Source organism: Ambystoma mexicanum, chromosome 13 (assembly GCF_040938575.1).
Source record: "Ambystoma mexicanum isolate Mex_15411 chromosome 13, UKY_AmexF1_1, whole genome shotgun sequence".
Classification (NCBI taxonomy): Eukaryota; Metazoa; Chordata; class Amphibia; order Caudata; family Ambystomatidae; genus Ambystoma; species Ambystoma mexicanum.
Window position 1 is genome coordinate 599395279 of NC_090938.1, and position 27537 is coordinate 599422815.

The 27537-nt window shown below is 46.5% G+C and overlaps 1 protein-coding gene across 3 annotated transcripts in view; it reads right to left on the reverse strand.

The window, feature by feature from the left end:
• Nucleotides 1–27537, reverse strand: part of HSD17B1 (hydroxysteroid 17-beta dehydrogenase 1) — a 165412-nt gene that overhangs the window by 121132 nt on the left and 16743 nt on the right. For all 3 annotated transcript variants that reach the window (XM_069634432.1, XM_069634433.1, XM_069634434.1), the window contains 2 exons: nt 13281–13442; nt 6062–6241 (listed from right to left, as the gene is read on the reverse strand). In XM_069634432.1, coding sequence (XP_069490533.1) covers nt 6062–6241; nt 13281–13442 — 342 coding nt within the window. The remainder of the gene's footprint in view (nt 1–6061; nt 6242–13280; nt 13443–27537) is intronic.

Sequence of the window (27537 nt, forward strand, 5' to 3'; positions counted from 1 at the left end):
GCGATAAGGATTGGCAATATTTGTTTTTAGTATAGGCCCTTTTTATTTGTCTAGACTCCACTAGGACTGTATTATTATTCTTTGATGGTCGTAGCATGCTCCCATCTTAGATTTAGGTTTAGATAGGTGTTTTTCACACCCCTGATAAAGTTCAATAAACGCCCTTGAACTGTGATCACGTGTCTGTCTTACTTTGGTACCATGCCTTCCTTACAGAGGTAAAAAAAGAGACAATGCAGAGTGGATTGCGTAGCAGGCATAGAACTGGGCAAACTAGGTGGAATGTTGTAGTTTGTGACCATCTCACTTTCAGGGTACCTGATATACAGCAACAGAGTGATAATACAGATTGTTAAGGAATGTTGATTTGCTCATGGGTTGAGCACTGGTTGAAACCTGCAGTTACAAAACTAGGTTTGCCATCAAAAGCATTTGATCATGTACATTTTCAAAAATGTTCACTTGTCAATATGATGCATCTTTCCCAACAAAATGAAATTCAGTTAACCCTATGAAATTTAGACACACTAACCTAAATGTCACTGTAACACATGGAGATGATGTAGTGTGTTACAGTATCTATACTGTAATTATGCATTATGTAACAACTTACATTTTAGGAATGGAATTGCAGGACTCTTTTTATATACATATAAAGTCGACACATACTGGTGTTTGCCAAACAGGAAATAGAAAGCTTAATAAAAGTATCATCCCGATTACTTCTGGTTTGCAATTATTTGAAAAATAAAAATAATGTCTTGCCTAGAACTCCCACGCGTGCCTTTGGCACGTAAGAGTGGAGGAGATGATTACTGCTGCACTTTCTCTCCATTAGCACTTCAAGTGAACAGAGAAGAGGGTGAAGAGAGTACCAAGGGCAAGAGAGGAATGCAGGGCGAGCTGTGCTTTCATTAAAGAGGGCAACTTAAATAGCTAACTTTGCAACACAAGTGTCCATTTGATTAGCAAACCTACAGAATTGCATAGCAAATTGCTATGTGACTGTGACAAATCAACTTCCGGGTCACCAGTGGTCCAGTGATGAATATCGTTTTCTAAACCATCAATCAACCCCACACCTCTGGTACATCAGAATGGATCCAAACAGATAGGAATAGAAGTGAATTATGAGACCTCCTTGTCCAGTTTTGTTAACGTGGACGGAACGGCAGGCTTATCTCCACAAGGTCTTGGATCTTTGGTTAGTTGCAACAAAGCGAAAATACAATTATTACCCAATGATAAAAGGGACTGTCCAGTCAAGATTATATACAAATATCTACTTTATTATCATTACAACCGACGGTTCTAGCACACTACAATTACAACCCACACTGTAAAGGAACACAGAGGACAGACAGTTTCACGAAGGAACAGGATGCACTCTGCATACTGACAGGAGGGTAGTTGTTAAAGTAATCAGTCTTATATTTCAAGATTATTTGGTTCCAGCAACAAAGGGGCAAAGGGTCGTAATTGTCTCTAGGGGCCTTTTGGAGAAGGACTAGGGGGGCAGAACCACAATATAGCTGGGGGTGAAGAAGTTCTTGGTGCTCGACAGCATTGAGGTGGTTCCAGGGTGCTTCGCAGCCCTTGAGACTGAGCTAGTGGCAGGAAACATCTGCGGGTACAGGCGGCAGGCTGTTTTGCAAGCAAGGCTGTGCGGACGTCTGTAGGCTGTCCGGTACGGCGGTTAGGGCCAGGAATCATCTCTGTGCTGGGTGGCGGTGCAGCCGGATGTGGTTGGAGGACTCGACTGTCTCGAAATTGTCCTCTCAAATATGGATGGTGGATGATGCTTGTGTAGCACTCCTCCTAGCTTCTTTGCAGGGCTCATGTCCTTTCAAGGTCGGACGGCCCAAAACTCAGGAGGGTGTTAGCAGGCAACAGCCTTGTCCTTTGTCCAGAGACTCTCTGGCACTTCCCACCTAGGAAGCGTGCTGTCAGAACCTAGCAGGGCACAGTACGCTGTGTGCTGGCTGGGTACCGGTTCTGGAGATGCTAGATGGGTCTTCTGAGTCTGGTATCTCCCTCTGTTCCCTGGGAGATGTTTAGGGGAGGGATCTTGCTTCCCTCTTGGAACTACTGGACTTCCTTCACTGGCGGAAGATGTAAGGTAGACTGTACCTTCAGCTTGGGTCCAAATTAGTCCTTCTTACTCCTTGCAAAGTCTTCAGATGATCTGCTAAGTGAGGGGTTCAGCCCTCTTTTAAAGCCAAATGAGCCCCAGTGATTGGTGTAGGCTAAGCCTACCTTAATGAACTAATCCTGGGTCCCCATCAACAATCTTCTGTTATGCATGAGGTCAGGACCATAGTGCTCTGCAACAGGACAGACAAGGGGGTGACAACATATACCTAATTCCCACCCAACTTCCTGTCTGTTGTAGATCAAAGTGTCTCTCTGGTTAACTGAGCCCTCTGTGACTCTTGATTAAAGCGCAGGTTTTCCCTTGAAGTATGTTCTGGGAGCAGACTTCCTGTCTCCCCCAAACCACATACTTCTCCCCTGCGAAAGGGGTCAGCTTTGCAGGGGTATGCCTACGGTAAATAGCGGACCCATACATGCATTTCACTGACTTTCATACAGAGGGGTGGAAACTACCTTCGAGTTGACACATTGCACACCAAAGGGGTGTTAGTCCCTCCTTCCTGTTGTCTCTCTGGCAACCAAGCTCACTCAGCAGGCTTGCCTCAATTATCTCTCATTAGTATGCACTGCCACCAGCCGGAGAACAAAGGAATGCAGATCCATGGAGCCTTTGGTATTTCCGAAATTCGAATGAAAAAACTATTTTTTATTTGGCTTTTCAACATAGAACCCACTTCACTTGATCATGGTGCCGAACTATCCCGCCTTAAGAAGAAGGCGATGAGGGGCGATTGCAGGTTTTGGTTCTCGGAGGGACCCCAGTGTAGACCCTGTGGTGCATTATTGCGCACTCTGTTTACTGAGGCAATTTGAGCATTGCTTAGTTTCTGGTATTACAGCATGCTGCAGTGCCTTATACTGCTAGGAGGCAGCTAGAAGCAGCATTTTAGCATTGCAAATGTTGACTAAAATGTAACAAAAAACAAAGTGCTTTAACTGGAAGTGTTGTTGCGCAAAAACGCCATCAGTTCTAGGCCAAGCTTTATTGGCATTACAAAGGCACGTGCTGTCAGGATTCCCAAGCGGACACCGTCTGCGATGACAGGAAACTTACCAAAAGGTAAGTGTCCAGGGATAGACTATGTTACAGCGTCCACCACCACCTTCCAGAGTGACTGTGACAGCCAGGGACAGCGTCAGGGCCTTTCAACTTTTTCCAATAAAAGAGGCCTCAAGATTTACGCTGTCTCCAGCAACTGCCCGCATGTTGCTTGTCAGCAGCCATTTAAAACAGCAATATAGTTCTTTCTCGATTCTCCTTCTGGGGCTTAAAATGTGCGCTTTGCAGGACTTGCATTACAAGCTGCGTTTCCTGGAACCCTTCTGTCCATCGATCCCCACGAGATATACAAAAGTGTTATCACCTCGTTGCCTTCTAACAATGGTTCCTTCACATAAACCATTTTCTGACTAAGAAGGTTTTATAGTTTATCAGTGTGCATTTAGTGCTTAAGCTCCCTGCTGGCTGGCTGTCTCGTGATAATTGGTGGCTACGCACCTTATTTTTGTCGCCATTCTAATGTATGCACCCCAGGGATGCCTCAGACTGATTCCCCTCTAAGTGGGGGGCACCCAACCATCATGTTGAAACGGACCCCCACACCTCTTGAGCCGGGCCTGGTGGCAGCCGTAGGTGGAGAGGCTATACTCGCCGGCCTCTTTTCTAATTCACGGGACGGCCAGACATCCCATCTTCAATACCAATAGCCAAGCCGATGGTTGTGATGGTGCAGGAAGGGCTGCCACAAGACCTGTATGTATAAAGTAAAACGATCTTGCAAATGTTGTGACCCTGTGCCAAGGCTTGTGCCCCGGGGGCCTGGCTCATGCACTCAAGCTTTAGCCATACATTCTTCTTCTTGCGGGTTTCACGCAGAGACCCACCATCCCATCTGTCTGTTACAAGCTCCCTCTCTACTGCCCCACTATTACAGTGAAGTCACCAGAGTGTTTTGAGGGCCACTGGCCAGCAAGGAACTGACCCACCCATGATGGAACATACTCATCAGATGCCAGGAGATGCTGGCGCCTCTGTCCTGCAACTCTTAGCAGGCAGAGCTGGGTTTGGATACCTCAATGTTGGTTCATGATGGACCGGGTGCCTAATATGGTGGTATGGTATGGTATTGTTTATTTATATGGCGCCTTTACACAGGCAAGTGTTTCAAAGCACTCAAGGAGGGTGGGAACATGGGGAAAATACAAAAGTCGCTCAGAGCCCTTGAAAATCTAAGACGATAATAGTCAGCCCAGGCAGAGGAAGTGCTTAAAATACATTTAACAGTATGGGGTATAGCAAATAGGCCTGACAGCGATTCTGCATTTTTAATAGTACAATTAGGGGTGAAGACAGGGGAGAAACAGACAGACAATCTTCAGGCGTGGTGCGTACGGATCGAGCAAGTGCACGGAGGGTCGCAGGGAGGGGAGGGTCAACTGCACCCGGTCGATTGAGACTGGGGTAAGTGCAGAGAGAGCCACTCTCGTGGGTTTATTTCTCAGTGCGTTCAGTGTGGGTGGGGTGTAGGGCAGTGAGGCAAGTGCGAGAGAGGACTGGCAGGAGTGCCAGGGACCATTGAGACTCTGAGGTCCACCAGTTGGCCAGTCAGGGAGAGAGGGAAAGGACAGAGCTAGGCTAGCAGGGTACAGGGAGAGCAAAGGAAGATGAGAAGATGAAGGTCTTGAGGAGTTTCCGGAATTTCAGGAGATCTGGCTCAAGACGGAGGGTGGCAGGGAGGCTTTTCCAGAGGGAGGCGCCTGCTGAGGATAAGGATCTCCCACCAAATCTCTGCTTGGAGAACCGGCTCACTCACAGAAGGTCGGAGGTAGATGAGCGGAGAGCTCGTGAGAGACAGTATTTAGGTAGGCAGCATTGAAGGTAGGTGGGTCCGAGGCCCCAGAAAGCCTTGTGGACAAAGGTGGTCCAGTAGGAACCCCAGAAGGGAGGTGGGCACCAGGCCCCTGTGTAAGGAGAATGTGTTTTATCTCCCCTGTGTAGCCCTGTGCCATGGGGCCATTGAAGTTAAGCACCCCTGCCCGGTGGGTGAGGACGCCCGCCCTTGCATACTTACCTGGGGTTCTTCATCAGAGAGTCTTGGGTGTGTGTCTTCCCGGTTCCTGAGGAGGGGTGCATACTACCTGGTCCATGCCCGACGCGTGCCCATCGGGGACCTTCTTAAGGTAGCCCACTGGACTGCTCCTCAAGCTTTTTTGAAGTACTGCTCTCTAATTACTTCTTCTGGAGGAGATGCTTCAATTGGTGAGGAAGTTCTTTGCAACCTTTTGAAACCAATTGGCATGTAACGGGACCTCCTGGCAGCATATTTGGCTGTCCAATTGGGAAAGACGAAGTGACCGTTGCAAGAGTGTGGCGTATGGTGATTTCTGCACACTTAGTCGGAGCGCGTCATCCTTCACAACGCATCAGTGTCCATCTAACATATGCTGTGCTTCAATCATGCATGCTGGGAAAAATTGTTGGAAGTGAGTCGGGACAACTTGCGTTGCATGAGGCTGGGGGCTTAAAGGGATAGAGCTGGTCATTTGCCAGTACCATAACACCTGTTCGCCTAGTTGTGCAGACTACAGGTAGGAATGTTCAAAGAGTCAGAATGAAAATGACTCAGGAGCACCTAGAAAATGGCCCCCACTCTGAGGATGTGGACTAACGCCAGAGGCGCTCCATGACTTTCCTCTTCCCAGCTCAGACACCGAAGGGTCTTGAGACCTGCTGTGGTCAGGAGACCTGTTGGCTTCTGGGAAAGGGTGTGATAGGTTTGAGGGTGTGTGCATGTGGCCCGTGGACTGGCAGAAGAGCTCTGGCAGAAAGATGCCTCTTGGCCTTGCTTTGAATAAACACGTGTGCAGTGCAATGTTATATGTAGATGAGATTCTCAGGGCACATTACCTTGTAGCCCTCCCACGCTGCTGGAGACGATGATCTTCCCAGACTTCCTGCTCTTCATCCCTGGCAGGAAGGCCTGGATGGTGCTGATGGTTCCAAACAGGTTCACATCAAAGATCATCTTCACCGTCTGGTAGGAGTGGCACTCCAATGGGCCCATCAAGCCCACTCCTGCATTACACACTGCAAGGGAAAGAGAAGCACAGTGCAATGGTAACAGAAGGTCTTCTGAGTCTGAACACTGCACTGCAGTGCAAGAGATGGCAGTGATTCTGGCACACTGCAATCAAAACAAGCATTGGCAAAGTTCATAGATCCGGATGTGTTCTGTGTGCCAGGATCAGCTTGAAAGGGTGGGTGGGAGAGCATCCGAGTTCACAGGTAGGCACGTGAGTGAACGAGTGAGAGGATGAGCAGATGGCAATCTCATCAATGATTGGTTGAGTCGGTGAATGCATAGGCGAGTGGACAAATGGCTGGATGAGTTAGTGTTTGAGTGGAGACATGCCTTAGTGAAAGGGGTGGACGAGTGGGGATGTTGATTGCATGCATGGAGAAGCGAGGAAAAGGATGGGTTACTTGAGTGGTGGAGTGGATGGATGGATGATGGGTAATGGATAATGAAACTGATAGATGGGCAGGTCGGTGTGTATATGGATGGTTGGGTGGATGCATAGGTGAATGAGTAGAGGTATTCATGGATGAGTGATTGGATACATTCAGGGATAGGTGGATGAATGGTGAGTGAGTGAATGAGTGGGCGGTGGTGTGAGAGGATGGTTAGGAGGATGGATGATTAAGTGAATACCTTGGTGGATGGATGGGTAAGTGGGTGAGTGGTTCGGTTGATGAGTTAGTGAGTGGATTAGTTGATGGAAAGGCGCTCCCTGTGGAGAAGCCACCACTCCCGTGTCCTTTGATATGATATGATGTGGCATTTATCACGCGCCTGTACACAAGGGTTTCTTTGCTTGCTGTCATGGAGTGACCATGGATCATGGATCGGTCAGACGCCGAATCTTTCTCATTACGCCTTTTATTGCTCGTGCTTTTCTGGCCAAATGCTGTGAATGCAACTTTGGCACACACAACATTAACAGAGATGAACTGAACTTTCCACCGCCCCTGTTTATCTAAGGGCCCTTTAACTTCTCTCTGAAACAATGTCAGGGTGACCTGATATACCATAGGGTTGGTGTGTGGGGGTTCAAGAGGATAACAGCAAGGGAAGAACCGAAACAAAACAAAAGAAAGACTCTCTGGTTCCCCTTGTTTTGCAATTGAAGCTCCAGTTGAAGCTTTAGTCAGGCTGGTGGGAACCGTGTTGGATCTTAACCACAAAAGAGTCTTTTAAGCAAAGTAAAAGGGGTTAAATGAAATAGACTGTCAGAGTAGCTTCTGTGGTTGCAAGACTATCTCTGCAAATGCAAGTTCGCTTTCCAAAAAGTCGCCGATGGATCGGGTCCGCCTCACGCACAGACTAGGTCCAAATGTTCCTTCCGTGCAAGGGCTTCCTGTTGTGTGGTGACTCTTTACTCTGAAACAAAAGCAGTGACTGGGCACTCTAGCCCCTCACCCCCTCCTGTTTCTGAGTACAGATACATCATACAACAGGCAGGCCGTTTAGTCAAAGGCTATGCTGTTAAATGGTTGACTGCAGGCGTCAATATTTCAGTTTAGAAAAAAAGGAGATCCGAAGTGCTGACACCTGCAGGCAGCCCTTTAACTGTGGATCGCTTCAGCTACATGGCCTGTCTGAGGTGTGGGCGTGGATACGGCCAGTCGGGGGTTGAGCCTGGCATGGTCCCGTGCCGGGAACATTTTTTGGAGACTGCCAGTGTTCTGCCCTGGCTAGCCCCGTCCCACTTAAAGCTTTTGATCTCTGTATAACAAATACTGTGAACTAGTAGGCGCATTCTAGGTGGAATGAGATCCTCTTAAAGGGGCAGTCTGTCTATTTGACATCTCAGCGCTATTTCTCTTGGCACTAATGCCACTGCACCTTACAGAGTCAGGTTCCTCTGGCAGTCTCATGGCACGGCGCTCCACCTCCTACAGCTGCATGGTGGGTGTAGAATGGGGAATCGCCACATGCGACCCCCTGGGCCAGCATCACAAAGTTGGTGGTGTCCCCTGCCCTCTTGACTACCCCAATATTCATACAAAGGATCAGGCCACAGACTTTGTCACATTGCACAATCAAGGTACCAGAAGGTAATCCCAGTGTTCTAGTCTGAGGGTGGCATGATGGTATTAGTGTGCCAACTGGCACCGAAACCTCCTGTGTACTGCTACCCTCAATTCACTTTGCTGGCTCCTGAGAACTTTAAGTAAAGAGTTCAAAGTTCCAGGCACCATTCACAAGGCTTTCTGGCACAGGGCCCCAGGCTGGCATTAGAAACTGGCCCCACAATATATCCTGACTGCATTCAACTGCCCCTGCAAGTCCCACACTACATGCCAATGCATGTTTAAGTGAAACATACAAAGAAAACCCTTGGTGGACGGGACCCTAAACTTTGAGACTCCCCCAATCCGGCTCTGAAGAACCATCACACCTTCAGAGAGGCACACTGAAATCGGAACCTCTGAGGCATTTGACTGAATGCAGACCCTACAACGTGGCGAACGAGTCAAGCTGGACTGGACAACTACAGGCTGTACTCATCAAAGGAATGACTCGTCTCCCACCACTGAAAAGCCACTTAGCCACTCTAGGCCTTCTCTGATGCCACATTGAGCAGAGTTTCCCCTCCTCTGCAAAATGAACAGGAGGCACCAAGAGAGGTCCTCTGGCAGTTCCCATCCTGTCCTTCCATCTCTTTCCTTCCTGTGGCCCGCGGCCTTTTAATGCGCACCAAGCGTTCTGGGGGCTGCTGGCTGACTCTCTGCAGGACTCGTGAAGTTCATCACTGTGTGAGGTCATTCACTGTCAGATGTCACGTGATATTATTTCCGATGATCTCATCAACGGGGCGAAGTCAATGGATGTGTGATACCAGTTTAGCTCCTCCTAAAATGTTGGTGAAATTCGCATCGTAGCCCTTTGCTGCGTGCTGGCTGCAAGGAGCCTATGATAGTTTACACTGCACAGTATTAACGGCCGTCACTGCACGCTACCTGCAAGGAATATATTATAGTCTACACTGCACAGGATTAAGAGCCTTCACTGCACACTGCCTGCAAAGAATATATGATAGTTTACACTGCACAGGATTAAGAGCCTTCACTGCACACTGCCTGCAAAGAATATATGATAGTTTACACTGCACAGGATTAAAGGCCTTCACTGAATGCTACATGCAAGGAATGTATGATAGTTTACACTGCACGGGATTAACGGCCTTCAACGCACGCTGCCTGCAAGGAATATATGATAGTTTACACTGCACAGGATTAAAGGCCTTCACTGAATGCTACCTACAATCAATATATGATAGTTTACACTGCACGGGATTAAAGGATTAACAGCCTTCACTGCATGCTGCTTGCAAGGAATATATGGTAGTTTACACTGCACGGGATTAAGGATTAACAGCCTTCACTGCATGCTGCCTGCAAGGAATATATGATAGTTTACACTGCACGGGATTAAAGGCCTTCACTGAATGCTGCCTGCAAGGAATATATGATAGTTTACACTGCACGGGATTAAAGGATTAACAGCCTTCACTGCATGCTGCCTGCAAGGAATATATGATAGTTTACACTGCACGGGACTAACGGCTGTCACTGCACGCTGCCTGCAAGGAATATATGATAGTTTACACTGCACGGGATTAGAGGCCTTCACTGAATGTTACCTGCAAGAAAAATATGATAGTTTACACTGCACGGGATTAACGGCCGTTACTGCACACTACTTGCAAGGAATATATGATAGTTTGCACTGCACAGGATTGACAGGCTTCAATGCACGCGGCCTGCAAGGAATATATGAAAGTTTACACGGCAAAGGATTAAAGGCCTTCATTGAATGCTACCTACAACGAATATATGATAGTTGCACTGCACGGGATTAACGCCATCACTGCACCCTACTGGCAAGGAATATATGATAGTCTACACTGCACGGGACTAACGACCGTCATTGCACGCTGCCTGCAAGGAATATATGATAGTGTACACGGCACGAGATTGATGGCCCTCACTGCACGCGGCCTGCAAGGAATATATGATAGTGTACACGGCACAAGATTGATGGCCCTCACTGCACGCTGCCTGCAAGGATATATGATAGTGTACACTGCACGGGATTGACGGCTGTCACTGCATGCTGCCTGCAAGTAGGGTATATAGTAGCATACCCAACTAGGGACAGAGGCCTGCGCTGCCTGTGCTATCTGTAAAATGATAGTTTACACTGCACAGGATTAAAAGTAAGGGGTATGGGCGTTCCCTCTATGGTGTCTGAAAGGGGTTTATGGTAGTCCACATTGCAAGAGGTAGAGGTCTTCACTGCATGCTATCAGTAATGTTTACATAGTAGAATACACTGCAAGGGATAGAGGCCTTCACTGCATGCCTCTGTGAGGAGTACATGCTAGTATACACTGCAAGGGATAAACGCCTTCACTGCATGCTGTTTGTGGGGATTATATGCTAGCGCACACAGGAAGGGATACAGGCCTTCACTGCATGCTGGCTGCAAGAAATATATGAGAGCATACACTGCAATGGAGAGAGGTCTTCCCTGCATGCCGTCCGCAAGTAGGATATGGTAACATCCACTGCAATGGATAGAGGCCTTCACTGCATGATGTCTGCAAGTAGGATATGGTAGCATACACTGCAATGGATGGAGGCATTCACTGCATGCTGTCTGCAAGTAGGATATGGTCGCATCCACTGCAAGAGATAGAGGTTTTCACTGCATGCTGTTTGCAAGGAATATATAGTAGCATACACTGGACATGATTGGAGGCCTTCACTGCATGCTGTCTGCAAGGAGAATATGTAACACACACTGCAAGAGATAGAGGTTTTCACTGCATGCTGTTTGCAAGGAGTATATAATAGCATACACTGCACATAATTGGAGGCCTTCGCTGCATGCTGTCCGCAAGAAGAATATGGTAACACACACTACAAGAGATTGAGGCTTTCATCACATGCTGTTTGCAAGGATTATATAGTGGCATAGACTGCACACAGGACTGGAGGTCTTCACTGCATGCTGTCTGCAAGGAGTATATAGTAGCATACACTGCACATGATTGGAGGCCTTCACTGCATGCTGTCTGCAAGGAGAATATGGTAACACACACTGCAAGTGATAGAGGTTTTCACTGCATGCTGTTTGCAAGGAGTATATAGTAGCATACACTGCACATGATTGGAGGCCTTCGCTGCATGCTGTCCGCAAGGAGAATATGGTAACACACACTACAAGAGATTGAGGCTTTCATCGCATGCTGTTTGCAAGGATTATATAGTAGCATACACTGCACACAGGACTGGAGGTCTTCACTGCATGCTGTCTGCAAGGAGTATATAGTAGCATACAATGCACATGATTGGAGGCCTTCACTGCATGCTGTCTGCAAGGAGAATATGGTAACACACACTGCAAGAGATAGAGGTTTTCACTGCATGCTGTTTGCAAGGTGTATATAGTAGCATACACTGCATATGATTCGAGGCCTTCGCTGCATGCTGTCCGCAAGGGGAATATGGTAACACACACTACAAGAGATTGAGGCTTTCATCGCATGCTGTTTGCAAGGATTATATAGTAGCATACATTGCACTCAGGACTGGAGGTCTTTACTGCATGCTGTCTGCAAGGAGTATATAGTAGCATACAATGCACATGATTGGCGGCCTTCACTGCATGCTGTCTGCAAGTTGAATATGGTAACACACACTGCAAGAGATAGAGGTTTTCACTGCATGCTGTTTGCAAGAAGTATATAGTAGCATACACTGCACATGATTGGAGGCCTTCACTGCATGCTGTCTGCAAGGAGAACATGGTAACACACACTGCAAGAGATAGAGGTTTTCACTGCCTGCTGTTTGAAAGGAGTATATAGCAGCATACACTGCACACAGGACTGGAGGTCTTCACTGCATGCTGTTTGCAAGGAGAATATGATAGTTTATATAGCAATGGATATAGGCCTTCGCTGCAAGCCTCTGAGAGGAGTATATGGTAGTCCACACTGCAGGAGACAGAGGCCTTCACTGCATGCTGTCTGCAAGGAGAATATGGCAACACACACTACAAGAGATAGAGGTTTTCACTGCATGCTGTTTGCAAGGAGTCTATAGTAGCATACACTGCACATGATTGGAGGCCTTCACTCCATGCTGTCTGCAAGGAGAATATGGTAACACACACTGCAAGAGATAAAGATGGAGGCCTTCACTGCAAGCTGTCTGCAAGCAGAATATGGTAACGCACCCTACATGAGATAGAGGCTTTCATCGCATGCTGTTTGCAAGGAGTATATAGTAGCATACACTGCACATGATTGGAGGCCTTCACTGCATGCTGTCTGCAAGGAGAATATGGTAACACACACTACAAGAGATAGAGGCTTTCATCGCATGCTGTTTGCAAGGAGTATATAGTAGCATACACTGCACACAGGACTGAAGGTCTTCACTGCATGCTGTCTGCAAGGAGAATATGGTAGTTTACACAGCAATGGATAGAGGCATTCGCTGCATGCCTCTGTGAGGAGTTTATGGTAGTCCACACTGCACAGGATCGGAGGTCTTCACTGCTTGCTGTCTGCAAGGAGAATATGGTAGCATAAACTGACCAGGATTGTAGTGTTTCACTGCATGCTGTTTGCAAGGAGTCTATAGTAGCATGCGCTGCACATGATTGGAGGCCTTGACTGCATGCTGTCAGTAAGGAGCACATGGTAGCATGCACTGCAAAGGACTGAGGCTTCTCCTGCATGCTGTCTGTAACGAGCACATGGTAGCATAACCTTCAGGGAACAGAGGTGCTAAACTGTGTGGTGCTTGAAAGAATTGCATTGGAGCTGTTCGCTGCAAAGGGGTAGAGGCCCTCACTGCCTGCTGTCAGAAGACATTAGAGGCCTGCTCTGCCTACCATGGCAATGTAGCATCCAATAGTCTTACCAGGCACACCATCAGGCAGTAGCAGAACTGTGTGCACTACCAGTCCATGCACGTGTCCTAAAATTATAACAATCATTATGATTGGTGCATTCATGACACTGGTAAAATAAAAAAGCAGACTCACCGAGCACATCGACCCGCTGCTCCTTGATTTTGGCCATTGCTGCCGTCACCGATTGCTGGTCCGTGACGTCCATTTGCAGGATCTCCAGGGTGCTGGTGTGGCAGTCCCTCACACACTCCAAGAGACGCTGCTTCTTGGCCAGGTTGCGCATGGTGGCATAGACTGGGGCAAAGCAAAGGAGGTGAGCATTTAACTAATCTATGGGGTTAGGTTACAGGTACAGCAAAGCCTCCAACTCCAGGCTAATCTCAAAAGCACAGCATAATCTCTAATCCTTGGCATCAAGCCCAGGGACAGCATCTCTTCATCCTAAATAAATCTCTCCAATGGCTCCCGGTGGCTGCAAGGATCAAATTCAAGACCCTCTGCATCACCCACAAGGCCTTCTGGAGCCTGGGACCATGGTATCTCCAACTTTCCCTCCCTAAATACTACCCTGCTAGAGCCCTATGCTCCTTTAATTCCAACTCTCTGACTCTCAAACGCTTCTCCAAGCAGCGAGTGGGGGGCAGGTCTCTCTCCTCGGCTGGTGCCTCCTTTTGAACAGCCTCCCTGGCCCTCGCAGACTTCAAATGGACCTCCTTAAGTTCTGGAAACTGCTCAAAACTCTGCTCTTCTCTACCTGCTTTCCTCTTTCCTTCCTCTGCTAATCACCCCACTGCCGCTGCGAAAGGGCAGCTTGATCCTCATGAATCGTACATGATGCCAGGCCCTTCGTCCCTAGTCAATACTAGAACTCCTCCCCCACTGCACTGCCTTGCAGGCCTTCTAGGTGGCACCACATCACACCTTGAGAGGGACATGTACCAGCACATAGCCTATGGTTCTCCTCGTCTCCCCTTAGCACTTCTTCCCAGGCCCTACTCCAGCACTTGTCCACTCCTCTGTTCCCCGTTCCATCTCTTTCCCCTGCACTTCTCTTCAATGCACTTGCAGGGCGAATGCCACAAGGCCTAATAGGACCACGACTGTACATTACTGTGTGACATTGTTTTTATTTCCCCTGTTCCCTTCCCATTTAGTCTTGTGATGCTTTGAAACACAATTTAGTTGTACAAAGCAGCTTGCAAATGCTCAATAAAAATACATAAAAATATGGGCAGTGGTGGCTAGTGAATTTTCTAGTTGGAGGGTCATACATGTTTCCCAAAAATGTGTGCTAGCGATTAAGCATAGCTAGGGAGCCTGAACCAACCAGGTGGAGTTCAGAGGGTGGGGGGTTCTACAGCAGACTTTCTGTGAATAACTGGGTAAAGAGCCAGACAGTTTGCATTCAGATTCGTAGGGTAACACATGAAATACAAAATCCAATAGATGAAAGTCACCTACAGTGCACAAGAGCATTTTCTGACACATTTTCATAATGCATTTTACCACAATATAAGCCAGTATAAAAACATTTTCATGCTTATTGTGACACTGCATTTCTGTGCTGACTGCATCCCTACATTCCGGTATTCCCATATAAGAACATACTTCTGTTTTTGTTGCACATAATGCCAGTAATAATACTATAACAAAGCAAGTCTATGCTGGTTATGCCAATATTTGCCAGTATCCCCACATAACATACTCGTGTTGGCTTTGCCAGTAAAAATGTTGTGTTACAATAAGAAAACATATTCAGACTGGCTTCACCAATTTAGGCCAGCCAAGCCACATAATAATGAATGAATGAATGAATGAATGAATGAATGAATGAATGAATGAATGAATGATATTTTATGTTGCGCTCATACACTAGTGTTTCATAGCGCAACCAACTAACGGGAGGGGAACAAGGGAGAGCAAAAACAACAATCTTACCAGGCCCAGTGACATTAAGAACGCGCAAGTGCATGGAAAAGGGGGGAAGTGCGTGGAAGGGGGAGAGGTGGAAAGGGCGGAACTGAGGAGAGAACAGAATAAATAATAAGTGCAATAAATAAATAAATAAATAAATAAATAAATAAATAAATAAATAAAGGCGGTGGAAAGTGAAAGTGCAGCCAGCAAGTGGCAAGTGCATGATTAGTCAGATAGGGTATATCTGATAAGTGCAGAAGAAATATGGGGGACTGTATGGGTACAGATACAGATCCCAGTGCAAGGGATGGCCGGGAGGCGGGGCAGGGGGGAGGCAAGGTGAGTAGGTACCTGGGCCCGATGTACAGAGGGTGGCCAGGTGCCAGCCAGGCCACATAATAATGAATGAATTAATGATGTTTTATTTATGTCGCGCTCATACACTAGTGTTTGACAGCACAACCAACTAACGGCAGGGGAACAAGGGAGAGCAAAAACAACGATTTTACCAGGACCAGTGACATTAAGAATGCGCAAGTGCATGGAAAAGGGGGGAAGTGCTTGGAAGGGGAGAGGTGGAAAGGGCGGAACTGAGGAGAGAACAGAATAAATAATAAGTGCAATAAATAAATAAATAAATAAAGGCAGTGGAAAGTGAAAGTGCAGCCAGCAAGTGGCAAGTGTATGATTAGTCAGATAGGGTATATCTGATAAGTGCAGAAGAAATATGGGGGACTGTATGGGTACAGATACAGATCCCAGTGCAAGGGGTGGCCAGGAGGCAGTGCAGGGGGGAGGCAAGGTGAGCAGGTACCTGGGCCCAATGTACAGAGGGTGGCCAGGTGCACGGTGCTGCGAGAGAATAATAACACTTATATTTGGGTATGCGGTCTTTATAACGAAAAATTTATAACGAATGAATATATAACTAAAATTATATAATAAAAAACCAAATGAAAATGTATGTGGGGGTGGGGTAAAGGGTTAAAACTTGTGGGGAAACGGTTTGGGTGGGTTTTTAGTGGTGGGAAACTGGGGTTTGGGGGACACCCACAAAAAAGATAAAAACATTTGTTATGTTTTGTTATATATTTTTTGTTATATATGCATTTGTTATTCAATGTTTCGTTATAAAGACATGTGACCTTATGTTTGCTTTACTCTCAATGGAAAAAAATGCCATGCCACAGTACGAAAATCTATCAAGACTAGCTGCACCAACGTTGACGAATCGAGCCAGGAAATAACAATGATTTTTTATTTACCCCGGATGCCTTGTAAAAAATGCCATGCCATAGTCAGAAAACATATCCAGACTGGCACTACCGATGTAGGCCAGTCTAGCCATGTAATAATGCTTATCATACCTGATTTACTCTTGAGGCTCAATAAAAAATGCATTGCTACAATAAAAACTATCTCAAGACTGGCACCACCAACGTAGGCCAATCTTGCGACAAAATAACACTTATCATGTTTGCTTTACCTTTGATTTCCAGTAAAAAGGCCTATCACAGTAAAAAAAAACATTCCTTAGCTGCCGCTGCACCAATACCATCCCCACTTATACATACATCCATACATATACACAAACATAAATACATAAATACAGTTGGTTCTTACCTGCAGCCCTGGTCCAGACACCGCCTGCCATGATGGACCTACAGCTCCAGCATAGCATGAACAGGAACCAGGAACCAGGAAGCAGAGTGAGTTTCCTGGTCCTTGAGGGCATGCACAGTGGAGCCGGAGAACCTCCTCAACGCTGCCCATGTGGACCTAAATGTGTGGGAGGTGCAGGAGTGCCCTCTAGTCACATTTAGGAAAACATTTCCCATGCTGAATCCCCAATGGTCCGTGTAGGTCTTGGGAAGCAAAACACCCTTGGCCTTAAATGGCTCATTGTGCATTAGCTGTTTCCCCCATTTGACAGGTAATTAAGGCCAGCCCAAGAGCATTTGGGAGTGCTCAGTCTTTTCAATGTGCTGGCTTCGGTCGATAGCTTATCCATAATGGGCAACGGTGGCAGGTCGATGCCTCATCACCCTTTACGGACGAGCCACTCTTGGTCTAGTGTCCAGGTACAGCCTGAGCTTTGGGTAAAGATTAGGCTCTAGGTACAGCATAAGCACTGGGTGCATCAAAGACTTCAGGTAAGGTTTTGTCCCCAGGTACAGTTCATGGTCAGGAATAGAATAATCTCTAGCTACAGCCTAAACCTTAGGTGTAGAATAGGCTGGAGCCTAAACTCCAGCCACAAAATGACCTCTGGGTGCAGCCTAGGCCGTGTGTCCGGCCTAAGCTCCAGGATCAGCCTAATTTCCAGGTACAGCCTAAACATCAGGTGCTCGCTTGTCTTAAGGTACAGCCTATAATCCAGTTACAACCTACTCTGCAGGTGCATCATAAACACCAGGTGCATACTCCAGGCACAGTGTAGACTCAAGTTCCAACACTGCTTAAACTACAGCCTAAGCTCCTGGGAAAGAGTAGGCCTTACACGGGTGGAGTTATTACTACCTTTGGGAGTTGCCAGTACTTTTTTGGCATGAAAATATTTATTTTCATTGAAATAAAATGCTTTTAAAAAGGGTGCAACAGAACATACTAAACATTTTGAACATGTGCTGCACTTGATCACAATGATGACATTGGTGAACAGCACCTGGACCTGCTGCTCTGTCTACTCATTCCGAGTGCCATTCATGTACTACTTACTACTCACACATTTAGGAACTACAGTACGGTGTGTCGAGTATCCCAAACAGCGGTCATGTCAGGTGGGCTTAGCCCAGTGGTCTGCAACTCTGGCTCTCACGATCTTTTGGCCTACAACTTTCAGAGGGTCTTACAAGCATGATCAAAGGTGAGGGATCATGGAGTTGTAGTCCAAAACATCTGCCGCTGGGAGACCCCTGCTTTAGACCACCTAGTCCCGTGTTTCTATGCGCCCTTGTAGCCCTGCATTTATAATGGAAAAAAGCAAAACTAAAATTACCAGAATGCAAAGGATAAACACAAAATGGAAGGGCAACTTACTCCCTCCGGATATGGGTCTATTTGAACGCCCTGCGACCTGGGGGCTAATTATTTGCATATTCTGCAATCTGCAGAAATTATTAATAACAATGTGTCCTACTAGCATGTATTTTTACTCATGAGTGACTTTACCACGCTGCATCAACAACACACAAACAACACATTAAACAGCACCTACAGCACACGAGGCCTCGCCCGATCTGATACTTGCACCAAAGCTCAGAGCACTGTGTATACCGAGCTGAAGCCGCCAGCAGCACACCACTTCTCCCACTCACCTACTCCCCCTCCACCCGACTAATCCTACCCGTCCTCCTTCTTGTTTACAGATCCACCAGAGCGCATGGGGACTAATTCCTTTGGTGATGGTGCGCTAGATAAACACCTTTAACATAACATAACATAACATCACATAACATAACATAACATAACATAACATAACATAACATAACACTTCCTTCCCAACCCATCACATCAGTGATACTAGTATCATTCTCCCGCGTTGAAAGAATGGCCAGCACGTGGCGGATGGATAGTCTCGCCTTGCTAAAGTCTGAATACCTCACAATGGCCTCTCGTTTGAAAAGGAGTCCCTTTCTGTAGCATACTTCTAATTAAGGGACGTTGGCCGTGTTAACCTGCCACTGTGGATGTCGCTGGGCTGTTTTCAGGTTTGCAGAACCAATTTCCAAATGCAGAAAAGCACAGAAGGATCAGCATTGATCCTCCTGTGTACTATATTCTAAAGGGAGCAAGAGGGTGGGCCTCCGAGATGGTGGGCTTGCTATTTGGTCTTATTAGGTGGAGGTACAAATTGGAGGAACTTCATGAGGTTTTCCACCGCATAATCAGATATTATGTACCGTTTACAGGAAAATACCTCAGAGGATATACTATAGCTGTTCTATGTCATATCATCGACAACCGTTTCTTCAACAGGTGTTTTTCTAAACAAATGTTGCTGAAAAAACGAATCGAAATTTGTATTTTTTTATTTTTGGAAGGTTGCCCCCAATCCTCCCTCCTCCAGCTTTTTTTTTTGCTGTTCCCGACCCCCCTAACCATTTATATCCCCCTCCCCACCAGAATAAAATGTTGATGTGTTTTCTCGCAATATTGTTTGGTAAAACACCCATTGAAAATACTACTGCTGATGATACAATGTCGTACCACTATAGCAGGCACTGGGGCGTAATAACAAGTGATATTGGAAATACTTCCTGTGTTTTCTGTTGTTGGTATACTCATAATAGGCCTTAATATGAGTTTGGAGGTGTGGTAAAAAAAGTGGCAGTAAAAGAATGACTGCCACTTTTTTGTGGTGACGCAATTACTGCCACTTTCATTGCAAAGCGCGGTGAGGGAAGCAGAGGTGCGAGGTTGCGAGGCGCTAACAATGGGCGCACAATTTGGCAGCAAGGGCTATACAAGCAGCATGGGGGAGTGGATCGCTCAGTCGTAGGTTAGGTGGGGAGAGGAGGGTGTCTGGACCTAGGTGTTAGGGAGCTGCCATTTCCTGAAGAGGATGGTCTTTACCTCCTTCATGAAATTCCCTACTACACTCAGAATATTGTACAATGTTTTACTATCCACATATTGAATATGTCAATAAACTGTAGCAGCACCCTAATTTGGGGAGAGGTCCACTCCAACATTTTGCTAACTTGGAAAGTTGGGTGGGTAGTCCAACGTAACCAGTTTTCTAATTGAAAGCTCTGTCTTCAGGTCCGGCTGCCCTATTGGACGTGCGCCCTCTGGTGGCAGGGTATGGTGCTGCAAATGGTAATCTATCAGCAGAGAAGAACCGATGGAAGTGACCGGGCGGATCCATTCTGTGCATCCTTGATATATCACTATTTTCTGTTCAGAGCAGCGGTATTCAAATTGTGGGGCGCATCCCTCTGGTGGGCCGTAGCCTCATGCCCATGGGGGTGCGCATCCACAGCCTGAAAAGAGAAAATTACAGGTAGCCTTGTTTCTTGGCCCTGGTGGCGTGCGACGCCAGGGGCGCAGAGCTAAATCGCTCAGGAGGTGGGCACAGTAAGGGGCCCACACAGAAAGCTGCCAGACAACAGATTAAGCAGCTTGTTGCGTTGGTGAGCGCTGCTCTGCGATGTGCGGCTGGCTGATCTCTGTTGACTTGTAGATGACTGCGATGCGTTCAGAATATGCAAACAAAGGAAGCATATTCCAAACGCAGCATGTAAGATGCTCCGGAGTCACACAATCTGCGCCCCTCATTCTGTGTTGACAGCCTTTCAAGTGGGCCAATTTATAAGTGATGGCTCATTTAACAAGCCATTGTTTTTATACAGCATATGCTTAACATTTCAGTGTTAAGATCTGAACATGGGGCCTTTTTATTTACCAGGCCTGCACAAGTATCAGTTAGCTGATCAAACCTATGCAAAAGACAATTGATGTGCCACACAGAAAAGTTTAAAACTGTTTTCTTTATTTTCGTGTCTCTTTATTTGACACACCAACACTTTTTAGTTACATATGGCGCATCCTGGAGAAGGTTAACTGCCATTTTGTTGCTTAAGTATTTCATTGGCTGCTTTGGGACATGGACTAAATGCATCATCTCTGCATCAAAGGTCTTTTAATTGTCTAAACAAGCCAGCCACTGCCTAGCGAGCACACTAGATGGCAACTCAATGTCACTTGGCACCTTGATTAGGAAAGTGGAATTCATTGTGTGTCACAATGTAGACAGTAGTCCATGGCAAATCAATGCAGTGATGTATTCAGCAATGATGTGTGCGCTGCACAAGTCGCCAACCTGCGGGTTAATGGTGTCTATGTAGTGCTCCCTTATGTTACAGCACATATACCTGTTTTTGTCTGATGTGCCCTATGTCAATACAAGAGCACACTGGACTGTTTTGTGTATGTGACTCTGGCAAGCATGCCATATTGTGCTCACACTTAAACACATAAAACAATCAAAGACGTTGCCTCAAATTGTAAATCCACAAGGCCAAACGCCCTTTTTACACTACCACACCATGGTTTTTACTAGCTGCAGGCCAGCACTAATAAGAGATGCTAATGCTAGCTCTGTTAGATAAAGCATGGTCCTGCTCTTTTTTACCGAAATAACCCTTGAGGCCTGCGCAATGGTGAGGAGGTAGTGGCTGCGGAACTGTAGGCCCTATGCCACACATCAGAAGCTGGTTTTGTTTAAAATGCGTCATCAGCTTATTATTGGTCAGGCTAAAGTATAAAAGAGGTACAATTCTTTCTGTGTAGCCTTTCTGTGCTTTGTTTATTGTGTCTTTCTTTTGCAGTATCCTGCCCTGTCTGTAGCTATAATTCCCTAAAGATGTTTCTGTATTGGGGTTGGGCATGCCCACACCAAGACCCAGCCCTTCCTCCTCTAAAATTCTTCAGAAACAAGAAGCAAAGGAGCCCTTGTACCCCATTTGAGTGACTGATGTTGCAGCCATTGTATACTCGCATTCTAAAACGTAAGCTGTCCAAATGAGCTGTATGGTTCATGATTACAAACATTTTAATGTTAGAGTGAGTATTGTGAACCGTGATGTGAGCACCAAGCCATGCATCATTTGTGCATTTAGATATTCACACATACAATCCTTTTTATCACAGATTTGTTTATCAAATGTGGAGATCTCTGATCACTGTTATAGTCTGAAATGCTCTGTGATTTAATGCAAAGTATACAGGAATTCTCATTGGTTCTATGTGTCTCCTTTCCCACTCTCAGAGAGGTATTTTGAAAGAGTACAATAAGAGTGTACCAGACTGTCCATCTTGAAATGATAACCTTCTATCAGAAAATAATTAATATGGTTAGTCTAGTATTGCCCCTTGTGAAATACAAGTGAGGTGGTACGATCAAAGCACCTGCAACACAGGGCCAGGTCAGTGGGCCCTCAGACCCCGATAGGCTGTGCACACTGCAGTGTGCCAGTGCGGACAGTTTGAAACCACATTCAGGCAAGGCCTTCCCTAAGAGCAGGTGACAGAAAAACCTTTTACTTGGGCAGCAAATGCTGTGTTTTCACATTAGAATTCTTCTGTCAAGTACTTGAATTACAACGTACAGAAACCAGCTTCATGTATAGAGCAATTATTTATTCATATTGAGGAAGGGTTTTGTCGCACGACAGAGGTGTAGTTTGGGAGTGATGTGTGACAGTCAGTGGGGGTGGGTGCATTCTGACGTTTTTGATATTTCGCCCTGGGCACCAAGTTGGCTAGAAACTGCCCTGATTACAGCACACACCTTCTTTTGCTGGGAGGACTAGCCCCTCCCATCTGAATGCAGAGCAGGAAATCACTAATGGTGGCTCATTAGTGACATACTGCCTTACTTTCATTTGGTAGGGGTCTGTAGGGGGGAGCAACGGCCCTCATTTTGCCAGTCAGAATTCATTTAGCTCAGCGATTTATACAGTTCTCTATTTTTTATCCTGCTGCTTTGCATTACAAGCTGTGTGCCACAGACTGGTTTCACTCTAAGCGGAGGAGAAATGAAGACTGTGGGGACTCTGTACAAGTGAATAGTACAAAGACCCCATGGTCCTCATTTCTCCTTCAGAAGCAGTGGCCAGGGAAGGCACCAGGGCATTTCATCTGTTTCAAATTAGAGGCGCTGGGGCATTTCAACTTTTTCATATGAGGAGCCTTCACTGTGCCTCTTTAATTTTATGCAAAGCTGCATTTTATTTTTACAAGGTTATTTTATTCACTGAATGCTGATTAAGTCACCTAACAATATTAAGGTCCAGCTTTGATAATACTTCCCTGAAGAAAATGCTGGCATTAATGACTGGGTGATGCAGCCTTTTCTGGCAGAGCAGGTGGTGCATCTTCCATTTGATGCCCAGGAGGAGCTGATTGAGGTTCAGTCTGACACTACTCTGCAATCTCAATTTAGGAACATTGCAGTGGGTGACTTTTGGCTGAAGGTAATCCTGGAGTATCCTTCATTGGCAAGGTCTGCTATACAGTCCCTCTTACCCTTTGGGTCTTCCCACTTGTGCGAAGTAGGCTTTTCAGCATTGGCTGTACTGAAAATGAAATACCGCACAAGGCTGGAAGTGGAGGACAACCTCAGAGTGGCGGTCTCAAAAATAAAGCCACATATTGACCCACTTTCTGCAGAGAAACAGGCCCACCTTTCCCATTAGTACTTGCTCTGTAAAATAAAATTGCATTCTGCTGAATATACTAATAGGAATGTATTTTGAGAAAATAAAAGCCCCACTTGAGAATTTTGTGTTTAATTGCACGGTTTCTATGTTTGGCGTTGGAAGTGATTGTCCTACTGTCTTGGAGTGTCTTACCAAAAACGTATTCCTTCAAAATTGTAGCACCACGCATTCTGCAACCAACTCTCTAAAAAAAAAAAATACCAACCAACACAGAGGGGTAGGGAAGGGGGGTCGGGAACAATTTATTTTTTGCTCAGGCCGGTCTTGGCATAAAAAGTTTGAAGACCACTGGTTGAGCGTATTGTTTATCCTTGTTTATTTGAAGGTAGCAGAGTTTGATAATGAGAGCAAGTAGATTCACAGCCCCCTCTCTAATGATCACAAACCCAGAAAGAAAAAAACATGAAAGAGGAACACCATGAAAAACCACAAACCCATCGTTCCACTCACACGCTCACCCTAAACCCGCCTGCTAGATCAGGGTTAGTTGTGTCAGGCTCTTCAACTCGTCCTCATAACAGATATGGGACATTACATCCCCTGCCTTATGCAAAGACAAGACCTCGTCCTGAAGCACTTACCCTCCGCCACGTGCTCTTCACCTTAGACCAAGGAAGTGATGCAGTCAGTCTCTCCCACCACAACATAACCCTCCCTCACACACCCAGAGGATTCCCCAAGACCCATGTGTACTACCAGCGCCGAACAATCATCATAACAACCGCACCAAGGACTCTCCCGGTGGCCAGCATTGGCCGCTGGTCACGCTTGGGTTGTCTTCTCTGGATAAACAGGCACCCATGTGTGTCTGCTTCAAAGCACCTGGAATCCGGGCTGGCCTTAGGGCAGGGCGGGCTGGGCGACCGCCCATGGCGCCATGCCCCCCCCCAGGGTGCCATTAACCCCCTTCCACGCCAGCTCAGGGGAGTCTTTCAAGGGCTTCCCTGAGCGGGCATACTGGGAGAAGGCGTGGAAGGCGCCTTTTTGTTATTAAATGCACCCGCGGCGGGGCACATTTAATAACAATAAGGTGCTGATGCTTTGCATCAGCACCCTATTCACATGATTACCTCCTCACTCCGACGCGGGAGTGAGGAGGTTTGCATGAGCGCCCTATTTCAGTGATTTAACCCCCTGCGAGGCACTGGAGCGGCAGCGAGGAGGTAAAAAGAAAAGTGGCGCCTCCTGCACCCCCTACCTCTTGTTGACCAGGGGCACGCAGGGAGGGGGTAGGCACCAATTCAACCAGGGCGCTCCTGACTATAAGGCCAGCCCTGCCTGAACCATCCCAGCACTGCTGCCTCCATGCAGCAATAGCCCAGGTCTTGCAGCCCACTCGCCTTTTACTCCCACAATCCCTACCTCCCCCCTCTGTTTCACAACAGTGTGCCAAGAGGCCGCCGAAATGGCAGAAGTGCACTATATCAGACCACTTTACATTCCATGTAATTACCAGTTGACTCCATGTCACCGGGTACAGTGCGTTCCAGCCCTGATCTTTCATTTTACAAGAACACTGCTGCTCTGAGTAATACCAACAGTATAGGACCCCCCCCTTTTCCACCTGCCAGAAGACTGAACACCCCCCAGGTAGGGTGAGTCGATCCAATTTAGACACAGGACCCTCTACCTCTCCTACCCCACACAACAAAATAACAAACTGTTCAATCTCTTGCCACTTGTACACTACAATCACAAATTCCCCAATGCACAATGCACCCTTACACCTGCTGGCAACCCCACCCCCACTTGAGGCACTGTGAAGCCATTGAGGGCTCCCTGCAAAGTCTGCAGCATTTTTAGCCAATTCCAACACCTGCACCACCGTCCCACCCGCCCACCTCCGACCCCCAGATCCCTCCCACCCCCAGACCCCTCCTCTTGATTCAATGACCTGGAGGACTAGGGACGCTAATAGAGGTACCCCTCTTTTTTGCATTGTAAGTGCAGCCCGTGTCTGTAGGGGCAATTGCTACACTTTGGGTGACTTTTTTGCCTCAGAATAATGGAAAACGTAAATATCTTTTCGTTCTCCGATGAGCAATATTTGAAGCTTTTAGGCACACCAGCACTATTAGCTGATGCCATTGCGGCAGTACGCGCAGTTGGAGGTGCAGATGACATTGAAAAAATCACACAAAAAATTAACAAGAACTGACCTCCACGCAAATTTATGCTGGAGTACCTTAAAGCAGGGATTATCCCTGAGGGTCTGCAGGTAAAAAAAGGTCCCAAGAATATTTGTTGACAACCCCAAGTTCCAAAAGAACTTTAGTGGGGTTGGCAACAAATGTTATCGGGATTGGATTATCCTCATAATAGAAACAGCCGAAGAGGAAACTAAAAAACAAGGAGACGAACTGGCTATTTTGGAAAAAGGTTTTCTAGATAGCCAAACTATTCAAGATGCAAAGAAACAGTTAGAAGATCTAGAACAAGAAATTCAAAAATTCAAAAAGATTAACCTTGATCGCAAGATTTTCAAGCTCCAAAAAGATGTGACAAATTATATGGAAGAGAGAACATATCCATATCTAAAAGAGAGTGGGCCTCATTACGACCCTGGCGCTAAGGGATTACCGGTACTGGTAATGGTACCGGTACCGGTAATCCCTTAGCGCCTGATTACGAGGTACCTTTGCGGGTTCCCATGTTAACGGCTGGTTTTACCAGCCGTTAAGGAATGGACCCGCAAAGGGACCTTGGTGTTAATTACGGTACCGCAATTTGCGGTACCGTAATTACCGCCTTCCCCATTCCCATTATGCCCTATGGGCCAAAAATGGGAATGGGGAAGGGCCATGGTGAAATGGGGAAGTACCGCCCTGCCAACCTTGGAATGGGGTGGTACTTCCCCATTTCACCATGGCGGACTCGTTACAATACCGGCAGCAACCATGGTGCTAATAGCGCCATGGTTTAGCGCCGGTGTCGTAATGAGGCCCAGTTTCTTCACTACTCAGGTAGGAACAACCAACTATAGGAGAAACAATAGATTTGTCACTTTCTCAAACACCTCCGGCTCTTCGAGCGGCTCAGATCCCTCGCTGAATAATCTAGGGACAACAGGCACAGGGAGAAGAGGGCAACAACAAAGGGTTTTTTACCGAGGCAACCAGAGAGGCCGCCCAAGACAAAACCAGGGTCGGTACAATCAGGGACCCGGGATGAGAACACGACGGTGGTATCAGAATCAGTAGGCAACCATGACACAATACCCATTATTAATCTATCCACTGAATTAAAAATCCTGTCAAAGGGTCTATCCTTTGTTCCAACAACGAAAGCAGATCCTTTCACCATCGAACTGGAGCTCCACCGTTTTTTCCGAAATATACGTCTAAAACATTATTTCGAGATTTTATTGCCAAATCAAGAAAATGCTGAACGGGGAACATGGAGGACTCAGGCCGATATACCAAACAGGACGGGTCTCAAGAACAAATCCACATTCAACCCTCCCCCTTATGCCTGTCCTCCTGAGATCTTGGCATTTGAAAATAAAGTCACCAAAGAAGTGCAAGTAGCTGTAAAAAAGAAAAACTTCAAACCGGATAATCTGACTAGAGCAGAAAGGAATAGTCTAAGGGAGCTGTGCGACCAAGATGGCATTACAATAAAACCCGCTGACAAAGGGGGTGGGATAGTTATTATGCAAACTAGCAACTACGAGAAAGAATATCGAAGACTCTTGGGTGATACCAACTGTTATAAAATCTTAAATCAAGATCCTACAATAAAATTGCAGGAAGAAATAAAAAGCTTAACTGATCACGCTATGGGAGAAGAATGGATCAGCAAAGGGGAGAGACGCTTCCTGAACAAAACGCATCCAAAAAGGGCAGCATTTTACATCTTGCCCAAGATTCATAAAGACAAAACTAACCCCCCGGGACGACCTATCGTCTCTGCCATAAACTTCCTACTCGAACCACTATCAGTGTACGTAGAGTTTTTTCTTAAACCTTTTGTTGAACAGATGCCAAGCTACGTCTAGGACTCGACGGAAATGATAAAAATCACACAAACTGTCAACTGTCCCACTGGAATGATTCTTGCTACCATGGACGTAGAATCATTGTATACAGCAACACCCCAGTTTGAATGCTTGGGAGTACTAGGTAAATACCTCAACAAATGGGCCACACCGCACCAACCACCAACAGCATTCATACTGGAATACGCCAGGTTGGCAATGACTGAAAACTGTTTCTTACACAAACAACAGCTATACAAGCAATGCAGAG